The sequence below is a fragment of the Megalobrama amblycephala genome, linkage group LG20 (assembly GCF_018812025.1).
Source record: "Megalobrama amblycephala isolate DHTTF-2021 linkage group LG20, ASM1881202v1, whole genome shotgun sequence".
Taxonomy (NCBI): Eukaryota; Metazoa; Chordata; class Actinopteri; order Cypriniformes; family Xenocyprididae; genus Megalobrama; species Megalobrama amblycephala.
Window position 1 is genome coordinate 23,426,562 of NC_063063.1, and position 17,591 is coordinate 23,444,152.

Consider the following 17,591-nt stretch of genomic DNA (forward strand, 5'->3'; position numbering starts at 1 on the left):
GTTTGCATTTTCAGGCCACCAAAACGCCGTTGTCATGTAAATGAACAGCCAAAACGCATAAAAAGTGATCAGTTTTTAGTTGAAAATGGTGTAGTGTAAACAGCCCCTTAGATCAGACAAGTGGTTGAAGTTTGTGGATGCAACATAACATCTGAATGAGAAGGAAAAAGTAAGAGAAGGTGAGGAAGAGACGAGCTGAAGCACATTGAGTCAGTGTGATGGCACTCATGTTAGCATCACGACTTTCTGGCCAAAACAAGCACATCATGCTTCTCTCCCTCCTCTTTCTGCTGTAAAGATAAGACGCCACTGCTCTCTCTGCATCTTGATGGAGTCCTTGCAAAGCAGTGCTGTTCCTGTCAGCAACACTGACTAACAGAGCAGCACGAACTGGGAAAGCCGCTAGGGAGAGATGACAAGAGCTGACTCAACATCTCTGTGTAACATTGTTTACAAACCAGTGAAAACCAGGGTCACAATACAGCTATATAGATATCAGGCCTGTCTATTTAAATGTAATCAAATGAATTACGATATGCTGATTCAAATTAATCTCAATTACTCACAAATGAAAATAGTTCAGTCATTATAGTAGTAAATTAACAAATAGACATAACAAAAGGTCAATATGTTGTTTAATTTGCAAGTCAAATTAAACTTTACTTTTTATGTTTGGATCAGAGGTTAAAATTTGTATTAGTATTAACAGATGCAAACTCCTCACCTTTTGGTGAGAATTCACGTTTTTGATATTAAAATAGCCAAAATCACAAATCAAAATCACCCACGAGATTCGCGTAGATCTGATGAGAAAGTGTTTTGGGCGACAGCTGCATATTTTGCCTTTGGATTCCGTCCCACATACTCAAGTCAATATGAATATTAAATTTAACCGAATTGAGCAACACCTGCGCATGGCTTACTTCAACACAATCGTCATTCGTCACTAAGCAACAAATAAAGGAGCACTGGTTTGTTTGCTTTGAAGGGAATAGCGCAGATCCAAGAAACAAAATAATGTGGGGTAAATAACCCCAGTGTAAAATAAAAAGAACCACCTCACAACAATGATTTTAGCTGAATTTAACCAGACCCTGGCCAGATCTAAACACTGATTTTGCAGCAGCGATAAAATTGAGTAAATGACCTCTGAAACTAATGTTACGCTTCAAATAAAGATTGTATTACATTGTAAGGGCAGTAAGTGGTGACCAGTGACTTTTAAAATGTACTTAATAGAGATTTGTTAAAAAACTCTGGACGAAACAAGTCTTCATTCATTAGTTTCAAACTAATTAATTAACTTAAAATAAATATTTTTAATAACATTTTAGACATTCATAAATAGATTTATAACATTGATTAGAACATTTTGTCAGAATCTCAAATAAATTACATGTTTGTTTTTTTAATACAGATCACGATTCTGACTCTGAAAACAAAGCATTAGACAACTAAACAAAATAACATGTAATAACAGTTCCCGATAGCCTTGTGGACAGTGTGCTGACATCTGGTGCTGCTATGCACCATGCAGGAATCCTGAGTTTGAGTCCTGCCTCATGGACTTTCCCAGATCCCGTCTGCCTTCTCTCTCCAATTTTGCTTCCTGTCAACATATTTCATAATATAATGAATGGCAGAAAGGCAAAAAATGAACATTTAAGATTTCGACAGCTGTATATTTTGCCATTGGATTCTGTTCAACCCCATGAGGTTCTAATATTTATCAGACTGGCTGAGCCGTCCAGAATTCAATGGCAAATATGCAGCTGTCGAAATCCATTCTTTGGATTCTTTGTATGCAACTGCACCACATGTCAGCACACTGTCCACAAGGCCTTCAGGAAGTGCGAGAGTGAGCCAGTTTGATAAATATTAGAAACGCATTGGTGGGGGGGGGGGATATACAGCTGTCAAATGTAGTTATTTATGGTCTTAAATATTAATATTTTGTATTAATATTGAGTAAGATGATTCCTTCCAATATTTTGGGGCACCAGTCAAGGAGTCTCACCGTGACAATAAAGAACAATCACAGAAGATTGTTGACTGAATTACAATTATATAAATTAGAGGAAGTTCGTCATCTGACCAATCTGAAAGATTTGTTAGATATCATTAACTTGTGGAGCCTCTTACTGTATTATCAACACAAGGAAGACACAAGTGTAATAAATGGATTTTATTAACAAAGGGATAGACAAGAGTCACTAACAACTACTGAATGGATAAAGTGCAAAAAGATTGAATTGAATGAGTAGGATGTTATTATGGCAGTTACAAGTTAATCTTATAGAAAGATAAACTGTAGTTTCTCTAGAAGAAATAAGGTAAACCTTATTCTGAATTCAACAAATAAACCGAGAGATTATTTGTTATTAATTGATATCAGCTATGCAAAATCTAATGCAATTAGATATTCATATACTGACAAAATACACTAATGCCAAGGTGTCTGGGAAGAGGTTTGGTAAATGATATTTACGTCTGCCTGGTCGTGCTGAATCCAAGCGGTGACGTCTTCCACTTGTTGAGCTGGGCAGCACTGCAGTGGGAAGAACGGACTTGGAATCCGTTTCACAGCCTTGAACCCAAGTACTTTTGAACGTTGAACTCCTGGAGCACAGAGAAGGTCCTTTTCATGGAACTCACAGAAGAAGCAGCCTTGAATGTTCTGATGTCTGTGCAGATGATCTTTATTCTCTGGAACACTCTGACGGAATGATCTTTAGATTCTGAAGTCAGTGCAGATCTGGAGGATCTCTGATGAGAGGATTTTGAAGTTGGTGCAGAAGATATTTTGAACATGGGGGCTAATCTTGTCGTCGTTGTCTCTGTTACAGATTTCAAACTCCCCAAATTCACCTCTTGCAGAACTTCCTTATTTCTTTCTTTAGAGCTTCAGAGTCTTGAGAGAGCAACTCCACAGAGTTGGACTTAGCTTAGCACATCTTGGGACCGGAACCTTGAACCGGGACTGGAACAGGAACTGGAGCCTGGAACCAGAGCAGGCAACTGCAGCAACCTAACTGGAACAATTCTTTGTCTCAGAGACAAGCCTTTTAATCTGTCCCGAGAAGGAGGGAAATGCAAATTGGCACCTTTCAGATCCAGTGTTTTGATTGGATGATGCTGTCAGAGGTTCTAAAGTTCATGTTTAGAACAATGTCTTTAAGGTTTTTCCTATGCATAATTCACTTCCCAAACCAATTTCAGATTAACCTAGGCATTGTGCTGAAAACATAAAGTCCAAACATCATTGGGTATTGCTGAGATATCTATGCATTCATGTATACCTTAATAGGTAAGTTTGTATATTTCCATGTACACAAACACTCATTAAGTATATACAGTTCTGTTAACAGAAATGGAGAAGATTTGCTCCATTTTGTCCACTGTGTGTCGTTTTGTGTCCTTTGTGACTTCAAGCCATGTGGCAAACCTGATTGGTGAGGAGATCAGTTCACACCTCAGATCTTAGGACTGAGGGATGGGGGTGAACAATAGGGCAAAATGGTGATAGGATTAGTCTGCTCAATGACATGCTAATGTCATCATTCTTCCTTTGCACAAATGGTCAGGGTGATTGTCTTTGCAGGCTGATCTACTAGTCCATCTATTTCTTTGTTTATGGATCTTCTCTTGAAGGTGCGAGTTTTGAGGTCCTGTGCTTTTCATTTTGGCAGATGAAAGGGGATTATTGATGTAATGGAGGTGTCTGCCCTCATGTCTGCCTGCTGATCACTACATTATCAACATTGATAATAATAGGAAATGTTTCTTGAGCAGCAAATCAGCAAATTAGAATGATTTCTGAAGGATCGTGACACCGAAGACTGAAGTAATGGCTTTTTTGCCATCACATGAATAAATTACATTTTAAAATACATTAAAATAGAAAACAGTTATTTTAAATTGCAATAATACTTCACAATATTACTGTTTTACTGTATTTTTTGATCAAATAAATGCAGCCTTGATGAGCATTAGAGACTTCTTTCAAAACCATTTTAAAAAATGACTGAAACTTTTGTATGACAGTGTATCAGATACACTATTCAATTAATTGTTCTAAATTACAACAAATAATTTTTTGACAGCCCTAATAAAAATACATCTATGTCTGACATTTTAAATTAATGAATTAACCAGGCACATATTATCATGCTAAATGCAGTAAATGAATTGAATGCAAACTCATTATCTTCCAACTAAACTTCAAAGGTCCTGCATTTGTTGTGTAGGCATCTCTTGCTTCACTAAAACATAAAAAAACATATGCTGTCAAGGCTAGACAGCATTTGACAAGGAAATCATGCATCAGACAGAGTGATTCTTCCATTCTGAGATCCATTCACTCCATCTGACACACTGCCAAAGAGAAACAAAACTCATCCCTGAAAGAGGCGTCGAGCCCTACAGCTGAGTGACTCTGAAAATGACCACCTCTGTATCTGCAGATCTCAATGACGCATGTGCTAACACTCCCTGCAATCTAGTGTGAAATTGTGTTGTTGAAAAGTCCAGAACTCAAGAACATGTGCCCTCACACTCATGAAAAGTTGCCAAAAGTCTCAAAACCCAAACTTCTTCTGTTATTTAGGGTCAGTGTTATTTACATCAGGTGCAATTAGGCAAAAACAAAAAAATCTGTAAACGTCTGCATTTGAGCAATGTTGATTATGTACAAATATGCATTGCTTTACTGAGAAAGTCTTTGGACAGTGTTCTGAAGACTCTTAATTCTCCTTTTAAAATGAAACTTTACCAAACTTAACCAAATTCAGTCTTGCGTGAAGTTTCTCTTGTGTTTTTTACACTCCGAGGTCCACAGTCTAGGAGTCTTTAGCTACAGTTGACGTCTACTAAATTTAATCAGTAGGCTTAAGTAGTAAATTCGAAAAAAAAAAACCTCATAAATATTTTCACGAATGTACTTTCAAAAAAATCATGAGAGGATTCTCAAAGGTGCCAAAAAGCCAATAAGTTGTATATCAAGACACTAAGAAGAACTTCACAACACAGCTCTCTTAGGTCTTATACAAAATGTAAGCCTCCACACCACAAGGGGGTGATATAGTAATGGTGTGATCTCATGCTACACTGAGCTCTCATCTGGTTGGATGTCCAGCTGTGTGTGTTTCCTCTTTTCTAGTATCTTGTTGAGCTCCTCGGTGAAGGAGTGGTAAAGTGGAGACGTCATTTCTGAGTCCGTCTGCCTCAGGAGCACATAGCTGTTCCCGTTCATCTTTCTTAGCATGCTGGGCAACGTTGCCGACAGTCCGTTGGCGTATTCTGAGTCGGGCAGGGGCGGTGGCATAGGAAGTGGTGGCGCGGGCGGAGGCTCCTCACTCGGTGTGGTCTGGATGTCCGCTGGAACGATCTGTAGAAACTCTCCGTCTCTTGACGTCGCTCTGCTACGCCCCTCCGTTCGGCCATTGCAGTGGCTAGAGATGGTTTTGAGCTCAAAGTGTGAGCTCCTCTTTCTTTCGGTTGCTGTGGGTATGGACAGAGCTTGCTGGGAGTACTTCCTGGCATCGGGAGAGTTGTGTGCACAGAAGCTAACGTACAGCAGGACCACCGTTAGTACCAGACAAAGCCCACCGAGTACAGCCACCAGAGAGATATACATGGCCTCCATGTGCCTGTAGGTCTGGAACTCCGGCCCAGAAGGCAACAGGGCCGGTGGGGGTGACAGGATCTGCTCAACAGGTCCACTGGAAGGACTCGGAGTTGGCGCAGTTGTGGTGGTGAAGAAGCTTTCGGGTAGAGCCGTCGGGCTTCCTGAGAGATGTGATGCAGGAGGCGGAACGGGTTGCACTCTAACCACGTAACTGCGAACGGGAACCCAGACGCCATTCTCTACTGCGTAACAGCGGTAATGTCCACTCTGCTGGTTTTGAGTACCAATGATGAGAAGGCCATCATTGCCCGTGCGGTAGCCGAAGTCTACGCCGTAGCCCTGTAGCTGCTGACCATTCAGGGTCCAGTGAGGGGTGGCCAGGTTAGAACGAATCTCACACTGTAACAGCACATCATCTCCTGCCATCACTGCACGTGTCCGGTGCAAGACGAAACCTAGCAAAGTGTAAGATACATTATTACTCTACTCTTATGGAGCTTTTCCACTGCATGGTACGGTTCGGTACAGCTCAGTACGGCTCACTTTTTGGTGCTTTTCCACTGTGTGGTACGGCACGGTACGGCTTGCTTAAATAGTACTACCTCGGTGGAGGTTCCAAGCGTGCCGTACCGATACTAAATGTGACGTGTAAACACTGCAGATCACTGATTTGGTCTGAGAGAATCGTCACTACCAGCGTCATGGGATTTGAAACATGAGACACCAAACCCGCTAGATTTAAATAGTCAGTAACAGCCACCGCAGTATCATTTGTTTGTGTGACTTTTTTTAAAACAACTTGCTTTAAACGACCGTCGTGGCTGTATCATGGTCAGTAGACGAGGTGCAGACTTGTTGGTAGCTGAGGAGCGGATCCATGGCAGTAGAGGCGGCGCAACTATATGATCAGTCTATAATCCCACCCAATTTGAAGCGGTGGACTGCAGTGGAAAAGCAAACGGAAAGTAAAGCGAGCTGTGCTACACCGAGCCTAGCAGTGGAAATGCGCCATTAAATGTCACCTGTCTAGGCTGCTCAGAAATAATTCACATGCAAACACACCATCACTTGTAATATTAGTACAGCCTCTGCTTCCCATCTGGATGTCCTGGATGAGACTGGACCTACAAGAAACACATATCAAAGCCATTAATTGAAGCATGCATAACATACTGCAAATGTGTTAAGAGGGGACAGTTCACAAGGACAGTTGCAACATTCATTAAAATGTAATTAATATCATTCTTTAACATCATTTTGCAATTTTATTTGTGCACAGACAGAGTCTTCACTAAGTTAAATTAACTGTATAAAGACAAAGACTAATAAAAGGAAAAAAACAAGTAACAACCATGTTTTGGTTTTTTTGTTATAATAAATTTGCACTACAAAATATTTTAATTGTAAATCAAGACTTTGAAATTCATTGAAAAACTATAGTTTGCAGGTATGTTTGGACACGGGGTCCAAAAATTAACACTCACCGAGAGCGAAATGGGAGTTAAAATTGGTTTAAGCCAGAAAATAAAACGCTTTACTCCACAGTTGGCTGGTAACTTAATAGGAACAGTAATATTACATGGTTTAAATCGCATTATAAGAACAATAATCTGACCCTCGTTGATGCACGTCTTCTAACCACTTTTATATTAGAGGAAAATTTACCATCAGAGGTTTATCTGAGACACCCAAAGTTGTTTATTTCTCAATATTCCTCATTTGTGACTTGTGTATTTTGATTAAGAGATGGAGACTGACCTGCAATGTTTATCATACATGTGCAACACATTAGCAGCTAAATCCATTGTCACAAGAACAGAAATATTTTTATAAAAATAATTATTTCATGGCCGGTAAGAAATATTCATCATTATTATATTTTTCTTATATTAAAAATATTACAATATTTTATAACATTTTTTATGAATGCACTGATATTTGAGTTCTGGGTGATACTGATAAACCGATAATTATTTTTCATGTTTTTTTCATTGATTCTATCAATACTGTTTTGTAATAAATAAATAAATATAAAAATAATCATGAAAAATAAAAACAAATAGTTTGTATGCCTGTTAAAGACACAATATGTAGTTTTTCGCCGCTAGAGGTCACCTATTCAAAACAAAGGCATAGCTTGATAATGCTGAGATTGAGTGCAGAATCTTGGGAGATGTCATCTTCACCTCACAACCAGGGGAAAATAATCGGGACGGGACTCGGGCAGAAATCAAGTTCATGGATGAGATTATTAACATTACTGTAGTATGAAGCAGAGCAGGAGCGATTGCTAATGAGAGATGAGTGCGACACATGGCTTGAGAGCAGAGGAACTTTTATTATGTCACAGTCGCTGCTTCCGGTCAAGCATATGTGGGGTAACGCAGCACTGTTTATCATATGAGATACATTTGAGTGTGTTGAAAATGATGTTATAACATTACTGTGCGTTCGCTCGTTGGCTGCTATGAGACACTTGTCGCACCCTGCAGTAAGCTAGATCGATATTAGAATATTATTTTAATATATTAAAACATATGACAGAGAATGCTGTATTACTGTTAAGACTAAACTTGTTGAGCTAAATCACAATGATTAGTTATTAATATATTAAATGTTATATATAAATATGTTTTCATGGTTTAATAAAACCGGAAATCGAGGGTAACGCGGGTATGATGTCATTGATAGGCGACACATGGACATGGTCCATGTTCTGGTTAAAATGGATTATTTCTCTGAATTTAAAACATCTGGGATAATGTACGTACACAATCAACAAAATATATAACACTGTTCCAGTGGTTTTTGGATATTTTAATCCAAAAATCTTACATGTTGTGCCTTTAATTCAGGCATAACAACATACAGAATAAAATCCAATAATATCCAATAAAGATAAATATTCATTTTTAAAATCTGCTATAGAGAAATGTATACTGTTTGAATTATAATCTTAAGCAGAGACAATTATATATCCAATGTCAACCTATAAAAATCCAGTACTGGTGATATAAAAAAGGCTGGTATATGATATGGTGCCGTTATACTGTGCATCCCTAGTAATATTTCTAAAATCACCTGCCATTGACGATTATAGCAAAAAATTACTTTTGGACTCTGGTACATAGTGTATTGTGTTATTGAAAACACAAGATGTCTGATTTTACCTGTTAGCGTAAGATGCTATCTCAGCACATGTTCTTCCATCCCAACCACAGAGTGGATCTCGTGCAAACACACAGTCATAACAGGAGGTGTAGCGCTCACAGGATGACAGGGGTACTTGCACCAGTCCAGAGGGGGCGCTCACATAGATACTGTTCTGTTGAACAAAAGTGCACATCCTGAGATTTTTTTGGGATACACAAGTGTTTGTATTGTAGGCTTGGATTTAATGCTGATTTTAACAGTTGCTAGGTGTATAATGGGTTACCTGTTTTTGTGATATCACCATGTTATTGATCGGTTGCTTCTCTTCAAACAGTTGAAGCTCCTCAATGATGTGTACACGGTCCTCTGATCTTTACAGCCCTGTGTAACCAGCCTTCATCTGGAGAGAAGCACACACAAAAAAGTTTCAAGTAAAGAACCCAACTAAACCGTTTAAAAGTTTGGGGTCAGTAACATTATTAAAAAAGAAAATGATGCTTTTATTCAGTAAGCATTATAGTAAAGACAAAAAAAGTTTTCTGTTTCAAACAAATACTGTTTTCCAATCACAGGAATAAATTACATGTTAAAACAGAAAACAGTATTACATATTTTACAGTATTTTTTATCAAATAAATACAGCCTTTTTACCAACCTCAACATTTTATAGTCTTAATATCAAAATCAAAAATATATTTTTAAAGCTGCTGTAGGTAACTTTTGTAAAAAAATTTTTTTTACATATTTGTTAAACCTGACATTATGTCCTGACAGTAGAATATGAGACAGATAATCTGTGAAAAAATCAAGCTCCTCTAGCTCCTCCCAGTGGTCCTATTGCCATTTGCAGAAATACACCGCTCCCGGTAAGAAACAACCAATCAGAGCCAGGAGGAGTGTCTTAGCAGTGTCAATCAATCAAGCTCGCGTGCGCGCTGATCTCACCCCTCCCATACACAGCGCCAGCGCATACAGGCTTCAAGATTACCGGTGTGCCGCAGCTTTGCTTAGGGCGGAAAAACAATCCAAACTGCCAATTCCTCGAGTGGCACCTGCTCATAAAATAAAGACGGGTAAACGGAAAAAGACAGATGACGATGATAAAAAAGCCAAAAAGAAAGAATTAGATAGAGCCCGAAATAAAACGAGGGTAAATATCGGTGCGGCTTTTCCGAGGTGGAGGGAGCTACGTGTCCTGAACGGATTAAAACCCGATGCAGAGTCAGCCACATTTCTGCTTGACAAGTATCCCTGCTTGATTTGTTTAATTTTTTAAGAACTACACAACTAAGATAATTTCAAAACAGGACTGACAAATTATGTATGGCGTGGTTACTTGTAGATTTCAGGGTGGTCCTTTGCATATAACATCGTTTTATTTCGCCATAAGCAAAGCTGCGGCACACCGGTAATCTTGAATTTGACGCCTGTACACTGTGCATGAGAGCCACTGGGAGGAGCCAGAGGAGCTTGATTTTTTCACAGATTATCTGTCTCATATTCTACTGTCAGGACATAATGTCAGGTTTAACAAATATTTAAAAAAGATTTTTTTACAAAAGTTACCTACAGCAGCTTTAATCTTAATATCAAAACAATGCCTAATAAAGAAAAATCGACCCTTAGGCACCTGTTCCAATGAAGAGCATGTCATAAATGAGTCCATCCAAACCCACAACCTGTTGTACAGCCATCTTGGTGTAGTCCGCGCTCCTCTGGAGCAACAGAGGACGTCCTCCCACTGGCTGGATTTGTCTGGACATTAAAGGGTGTTTCCGAACAAAATTCAGTATGTTGTCAGGGAGATCCCGGGAGGAATTTATGAGCAGGGCACGATGCTGATCAGTTATACACTAAAGAGAAAGAATGGCACTGTTATATAACAGTCCACAAAAGAGTGAAAATAGAAACGATGCAAGACTTCAATTCAATTCCCAAAGAGCTGTCCTACAGTTTTCGAACAACAGATACTAGAAGGAGGGGGTTTATGGGGCTATTTTGATTTAGTGCATCTCACCGAGCCAGGCCTCGGATCCGGAACTTTCCCAGTGTACTCCCTCCATTTGGAGTCCTGCAGTTCCATGTAAGGCCCATCAAAAGCTGTCTGTACATCTCTGAAAGAATACTGACACACTGCAGACATCTTAACGTTTCTCCTGGCAATGAGAAAGAGTAAGAAAGAGGGAGAGATTGAAGGAATTTTGGTTTAATGTGACTTTGGTTTATTGCTTGTACTTCTTATGAATCACTAATGTATTCCTCATTTGTAAGTCACTTTGGATAAAAGCATCTGCTGAAAATATCAATTGTAAAGTAAATGTAAATTACCAGACAAAATAATTTTGATTTGTGCCTCAATTTATACATTTTTTATTATATTATCATTTTAAAAATATTTACAGTCATACACTTACAATGGAAGTACAATATATCGAAGAGTTAAAAGCAGCACGGAAGAGGATTAGGGCCAAGCAATAATAAAAAAATAAAACCATCTCGAGATTAAAGTTGTTAAATTTCGAGAAAAAACTCGTTAAATTATGAGAAAAAACTTGTTAAATTATGAGAACAAATTCATAATTTAACGAATTTGTTCTCGTAATTTAGCGACTTTTTTCTCATAATTTAATGAGTTTATTCTCAACATTTTATCTCGACTTTTTTCTCGAAATTTAACGACATTTTTCTCATAATTTAACGAATTTGTTCTCGTAATTTAACAACTTTTCTCTTGTAATTTAATGAGTTTATTCTCAACATTTTATCTCGACCTTTTTCTCGAAATTTAGCGAGTTTTTTTCTTGTAATTTAACGAGTTTATTCTCAACATTTTATCTCGACCTTTTTTCTCGAAATTTAACGAGTTTTTTTCTTGTAATTTAATGAGTTTATCGACTTTTTTCTTGTTTAACGATTCTTGTAATTTAACAACATTTTATCTCGAACCTTTTTTCTCGAAATTTAACGAGTTTTTTTCTTGTAATTTAACGAGTTTATTCTCAACATTTTATCTCGACTTTTTTCTTGAAATTTAACGATTTTTTTTCGTAATTTAATGAGTTTATTCTCAACATTTTATCTCGACCTTTTTCTCGTAATTTAACAACTTTTTTCTTGTAATTTAACGAGTTTATTCTCAACATTTTATCTCGACCTTTTTCTCGAAATTTAGCGAGTTTTTTCTTGTAATTTAATGAGTTTATTCTCAACATTTTATCTCGACTTTTTTCTTGAAATTTAACAATTTTTTTCTCGTAATTTAACAAGTTTATTCTCAACATTTCATTTCGACTTTTTTCTCGAAATTTAATTGATTTTTTGTCTCGAAATTTAACAACTTTAATCTCGAGATGGTTTTATTTTTTTATTATTGCTTGGCCCTAATCCTCTTCCGTAGAAATGTGAAGCTCATATATTTATTAAAGTTTTTATATTATCCCTGAAAAATAAAATTATAGTAAGAATATATATATATATATATATATATATATATATATATATATATATATATATATATATATTAAAATTCTTTCTAACATGTGATACGTCATGTATGTACATGTATTTTTAATGTAAATGTATTTTCCTCTGCATTTATAATCTTTGAATGATTTCTAAATTATTTCATTTTTGTTAGAAGGAACGGTTTAATTTAACCTGTGATAATCAAAAACAATGCCAACAAAGAAGGAAACCAGGTTATAAATACATAATTTTATATTACTATTCAATTTTACCACATTAGTAACACATATTTAATGTTTAAGTGTCTAGAATTTCAAAACAATGTGTATTTTAATGTGTATTTCTAGTCTAATGCCTTGCCCCATTGACTTCCATTGTATGAACATTACTGTATGCAATGTTTTAAGTCAAAATTGTTTTCAGCATTTCACAGATATTTCTTTAATAATTCTACTGTAAATAAACACTAAGGTTGTTATCCTGAGTTCCAGTGACACCATCATTGCAAACATTGCTAAAAGACCAAATCAAAGACCAATTCTACATGCTGCTGGGCAAATTGAGTGAATTATTTACTAAGTTGTTTGTGTGTAAAGGATGAAGAAGAAATCAACCTGTCACATTTCTAGCAATGTTGTCTAAACTTACAAATGACAGTGCCTGAACCTCTATATTTATGGAGAAAGTCAGAGCCTCTAAAGCACAGAAACAAACCCGTTGCGTTTTTTTCTTTTCACCTGTGGGACATAACACTAGAAAACCTCAGAATGAAATACTGATGTTATTACTCCCTTCAGGACGATAAAGGGTTTGCCACTCAGTGCTCTGTCCTGTTTACTACCTGGAAACGGGTTTGATGGGAGAATTTGGTCCCTAACTAGTCTGTAGAAATTTAAAGGACAATTTAATATAGCATGACTCTGCATACACCCTCTCTCTCTTTTGATTCTGCCAATTCAAATACTGGCCCAGTGCCCTGTGTCCTATCGTCAGTGTTCCTGCTATAGCGAGGAAAGCACATGGGAATATTTAGAGATGGGCTCTCGTGCTAAAATCCTTCAGTCAAAAAACCTCTGAGAATGAAGATAACAGGGTCACATGCTAGAGGATTAATGCTGCTTCTGTTCACATCACATTTAATGAGACTGCAGCACCCTCTCACACACTGTAAAACATTTCAGCCCATTAAAACTGAAGGCTTATGTTTAACTGCAGCCTTAAATTTGATATAAAATCAATGTGGTGCCAAAGTTATTGATGTAGAAAACCAAGTTGAAACTACGAAATGCACAAAACTTCTTTCCACTCTATCTATCTATCTATCTATCTATCTATCTATCTATCTATCTATCTATCTATCTATCTATCATTTCAAAGGTTTTGAATGGCCCACAACCTGTTACAGGTTCACAATCAAATCTTATATTCTGTCTAAGTGAATTTTCTCACCACTCAAGTCCAAAAATGCCATAAAAGACACTGTCATGTACGTCGCTTCCCTCTGCGACAAAAACGCTGCGCAGGACGTTGAATTGAAGCTCATAATCAGGGATGGCGCACACCAGCCTGGCCTTGAGAAAGGACGTCCACTTCCTCTGAAGAGTCCTCTGCCCTCCAATGTCCCCCTGTGAACAAGAGACAAAAAACAACTGATATAAAAATCATAACAAATTCCATATAAAAGTATTGCTCATTTTTATTAACTCAATAAAGCAGTAAGAATGTCACAATATGCATATGTATTATGCATAGTCTGTAGTTCTTTGAAAGCAGTCTCCTCGGGGGCATGAGTCACACTAATGTAGCTGTAAAAATATTAACAAATAACAAACGTATTATCACCCCATCCTACTATCTAATGGGATGTGACATAATTGAGTTTAAATGACAAATTGTGATTATGTAGCTCTGCATCACACACCAAATGTCAAATCAGAGGTACACTGAGATGGGAAAATCATATTTTCATAATCTGGTTGATTTCTATCAACACAGCCCATGGCTTTTTGCATAAATCACATATACACTTGAGAGTAGTTCACAGCGAAATGCACCAAGCTCCGTGTTAAACTCTCCTGAATTAAACATTCAGCTTGAAATGACAGTGTTGTGGGCACAAAAAGCTGTCCTAAATGTGCTAACAGCATTCTGCTCAGAAACAGGCTCCATCAGGCTCTAGTAGTAACACGAGGACCTTCAGGCTAATTGTGGTGTCAGTTCACATTCATTCAAAGACCAGAACTGAGATGGCTCAAATAAACAGCAGAGAGGAAAGCAAATAGATCCTTTTTTTATGGTTTCTCCATAACAAAGGTTATCAGCAATGCTGTCACATGATACACGTATCAGATTTACGTGTCACTGAAAATGGCAATTTTTCCCATAAGATCCAAATAAACAGCAGTACAGTCACGGTATTGAACATTTCAACTTTTATTCTTTTTATTTCTAATGGACTTGTGTTTTAAAAACTATACTGTAGTTGAAATGTAGAGAAACAACAGAGAGAATGTACAATGTTAAGTTTGCTCATGAAGGCTACTGTGCATGCTCAGTTTGACCACCAGTGCTCAGTCCTGAGGAAGACATCTGGGGCAGAATAATTCCCCCCTGCTCATTATTGCCATTATCACAGAAAAGCATGGCTTGTTAATTTGATTGGAACTATTTTCTTAATTAATATGAAATGTATTTATGATGTATAAACACTGTAAAGCAATGTTTACTTTATCTTATAAGTGGTATTTGAACCTTTGTGGACAACATGTACTTTTGCAAATATTAATTTTGTCAATTTTCTCTGGCTTCATGCATTTGCTACTATGGTTTGTGGCTGATGAATCATCCATAATCCCTTGCAACTTAACATTTTAAGTTAGTATTTTTTTTCACAGCATGATGACTTATGGTGACACTACTTAGTTGGCAGAAGGAATTTGTGCTTTTGATTAACTTTTATTGTTGTTTTGTGCAAAATCACTGTTAGGGTGTTCAGTGTTCCCCTTGGTCAACTTAGATGCTGCTTAATTAAGATAATTTCTCACCCACTGAACGAAACGCAAAAGATTTTTTATAGTATAATAAGTGATAGTTGTCTACACTTAGAAGACAAATTGGACTAATATTAAACAACATCTAGAAAATTGGTGAACTTACACCAAAACGTTTATTAGGGCTGAGTTGGAGTTTTTAACCCAAAGTAACTCATCTATTTAAAGTTTAGAGTAAGAACATTAATTTTATTGAGTTGCTTAAAAACTAAGAACTAGTTACTAGTTACATTTTGAGTATGTTATCTTGAATATTCTTGTATGTTACCGTTCAAAAGTTTGGGGTCAGTAAGACGTTTTTTTTTAAATAAATTAATATTTCTATTTATTGACACAGTAAAAGTGACAGTAAAGACATTCATAATGTTCCAAAAGAATTCTATTTCAAATAAATGCTGTTCTTTTGAACTTTCTATTCATCAAAGAATCCTGGAAAAATGTCACAGTTTCCACAAAAATGTTTTCAATATCGATAATAAAAACTTTCTTGAGCACAAAATCAGCATATTAGAATGATTTCTGAATGATCATGTGACACTGAAGACAGGGGTAATGATGCTGAGAATTCAGCTTTGCCATCACAGGAATAAATTACACTTTAAATTATATTAAAGGGTTAGTTCACCCAAAAATGAAAATTCTGTCATTTATTACTCACCCTCATGCCGTTCCACACCCGTAAGACCTTCGTTCATCTTCAGAACACAAATTAAGATATTTTAGTTGAAATCCGATGGCTTCATGAGGCCTCCATAGGGAGCAATGACATTTCCTCTCTCAAGATCCATAAAGGTACTAAAATCATATTTAAATCAGTTCATGTGAGTACAGTGGTTCAATATTAATATTATTATAAAGTGACGAAAATATTTTTGGTGCACCAAAAAAACAAAATAATTAGTGATGGCCGATTTCAAAACACTGCTTCATGAAGCATCGGAGCATGAATCAGTGTGTCGAATCATGATTCAGATCGCGTGTCAAACTGCCAATGGCTGAAATCACGTGACTTTGGCGTTCCGAACAACTGATTCGACACACTGATTCATTTATGCTCCGATGCTTCCTGAAGCAGTGTTTTGAAATCGGCCATCACTATATAAGTCGTTATTTTGTTTTTCTGGCGCTCCAAAAATATTCTCGTTGCTTTATAATATTAATATTGAACCACTGAACTCACATGAACCGATTTAAATATGTTTTTAGTACCTTTATGGATCTTGAGAGAGGAAGTGTCATTGCTCCCTATGGAGGCCTCACGGAGCTATCGGATTTCAACTAAAATATCTTAATTTGTGTTTCGAAGATTAACGAAGGTCTTACGGGTGTGGAACGACATGAGGGTGAGTAATAAATGACAGAATTTACATTTTTGGGTGAACTAACCCTTTAAAATAGAAAACAGTTTTTTTAAATTGCAATATTTCACAATATTACTGTTTTTACTGTATCTCTAATCAAATCAATGCAGTCTTTGTAAGCATAAGAGACTTCTTTCAAAAACATTAAAAAATCTTACCAACCTCAAACTTTTGAACTGTAGTGCATAAACATGTATGTGTACAAGTACATGTGTGTAATCATGCATATGAATGTGTGTGTGTACTGTGTAGTGTGGCCTACTTTGGACTGGAGCTTCTTTCCCTCCTACCTCAGTAAGTCAAACAGTAAGGGACCTGACCTGCTTCCCAGAGCTGTGAAGTTTTAGCTGCAGAGTGAATGCAGGCGTGAAATAAATGAAGATATAACGGTGAGGGGAAACTGTAGGGTGGTTTATCTGAGCACAGTGAAGAAGCTAAATGAGATGAGAGTAATGCAGGTGGGAGAGCATGTGTGGGAGAAAGAAAGCGAGCGAGAGAGCTAGTTCGGGTAGTGGGGCTTTATCTGCCCGGCAACAGTGGCAAAACCACAGAACCTCCAGAAACGTGTGGAGAGATGAGGTCAGGCTGGTGGTGTTATGGACTGTACTTAGGAGTCTGTACATAGGAGTGAAAATGTTTGGTTAATGTAAGTTTGAAAACCAGATTTGAAAACTACAGATCAGCAGTTAAGCTCAACTCAAGATAAATCCGGAACCCGGCTCTTACTTTACACACACGGGCCACCCTGGCCACTTTGGTCTGGCTGGAGTAAGCCGTCGGTTCTGTGTTCCTCTCCGTGAAGAAGAAGTAGAGTTTGTCATCATCCCCGATGGAGCTGTTGATGCTCTCTCTGAGTAAAGCTGAGCCGACAAAATCTGACTCTACGAGAAAAAAACATCAGCATTAGCTGCTGCCCACACCACAATGGACCAATTA

At 37.2% G+C, this 17,591-nt stretch overlaps 1 protein-coding gene across 1 annotated transcript in view; it reads right to left on the reverse strand.

Moving 5' to 3' along the window:
- Positions 1-3,902: 3,902 nt before the first annotated feature.
- Positions 3,903-17,591, reverse strand: part of sema4gb (sema domain, immunoglobulin domain (Ig), transmembrane domain (TM) and short cytoplasmic domain, (semaphorin) 4Gb) — a 34,839-nt gene continuing 21,150 nt past the window's right edge. The window contains 9 exon segments of the mRNA XM_048171671.1: positions 3,903-6,081; positions 6,689-6,750; positions 8,797-8,951; positions 9,063-9,146; positions 9,148-9,179; positions 10,410-10,632; positions 10,797-10,935; positions 13,694-13,869; positions 17,382-17,536. Of these exon segments, the coding sequence (XP_048027628.1) occupies positions 5,102-6,081; positions 6,689-6,750; positions 8,797-8,951; positions 9,063-9,146; positions 9,148-9,179; positions 10,410-10,632; positions 10,797-10,935; positions 13,694-13,869; positions 17,382-17,536 (2,006 nt within the window). The 3' untranslated portion in view covers positions 3,903-5,101.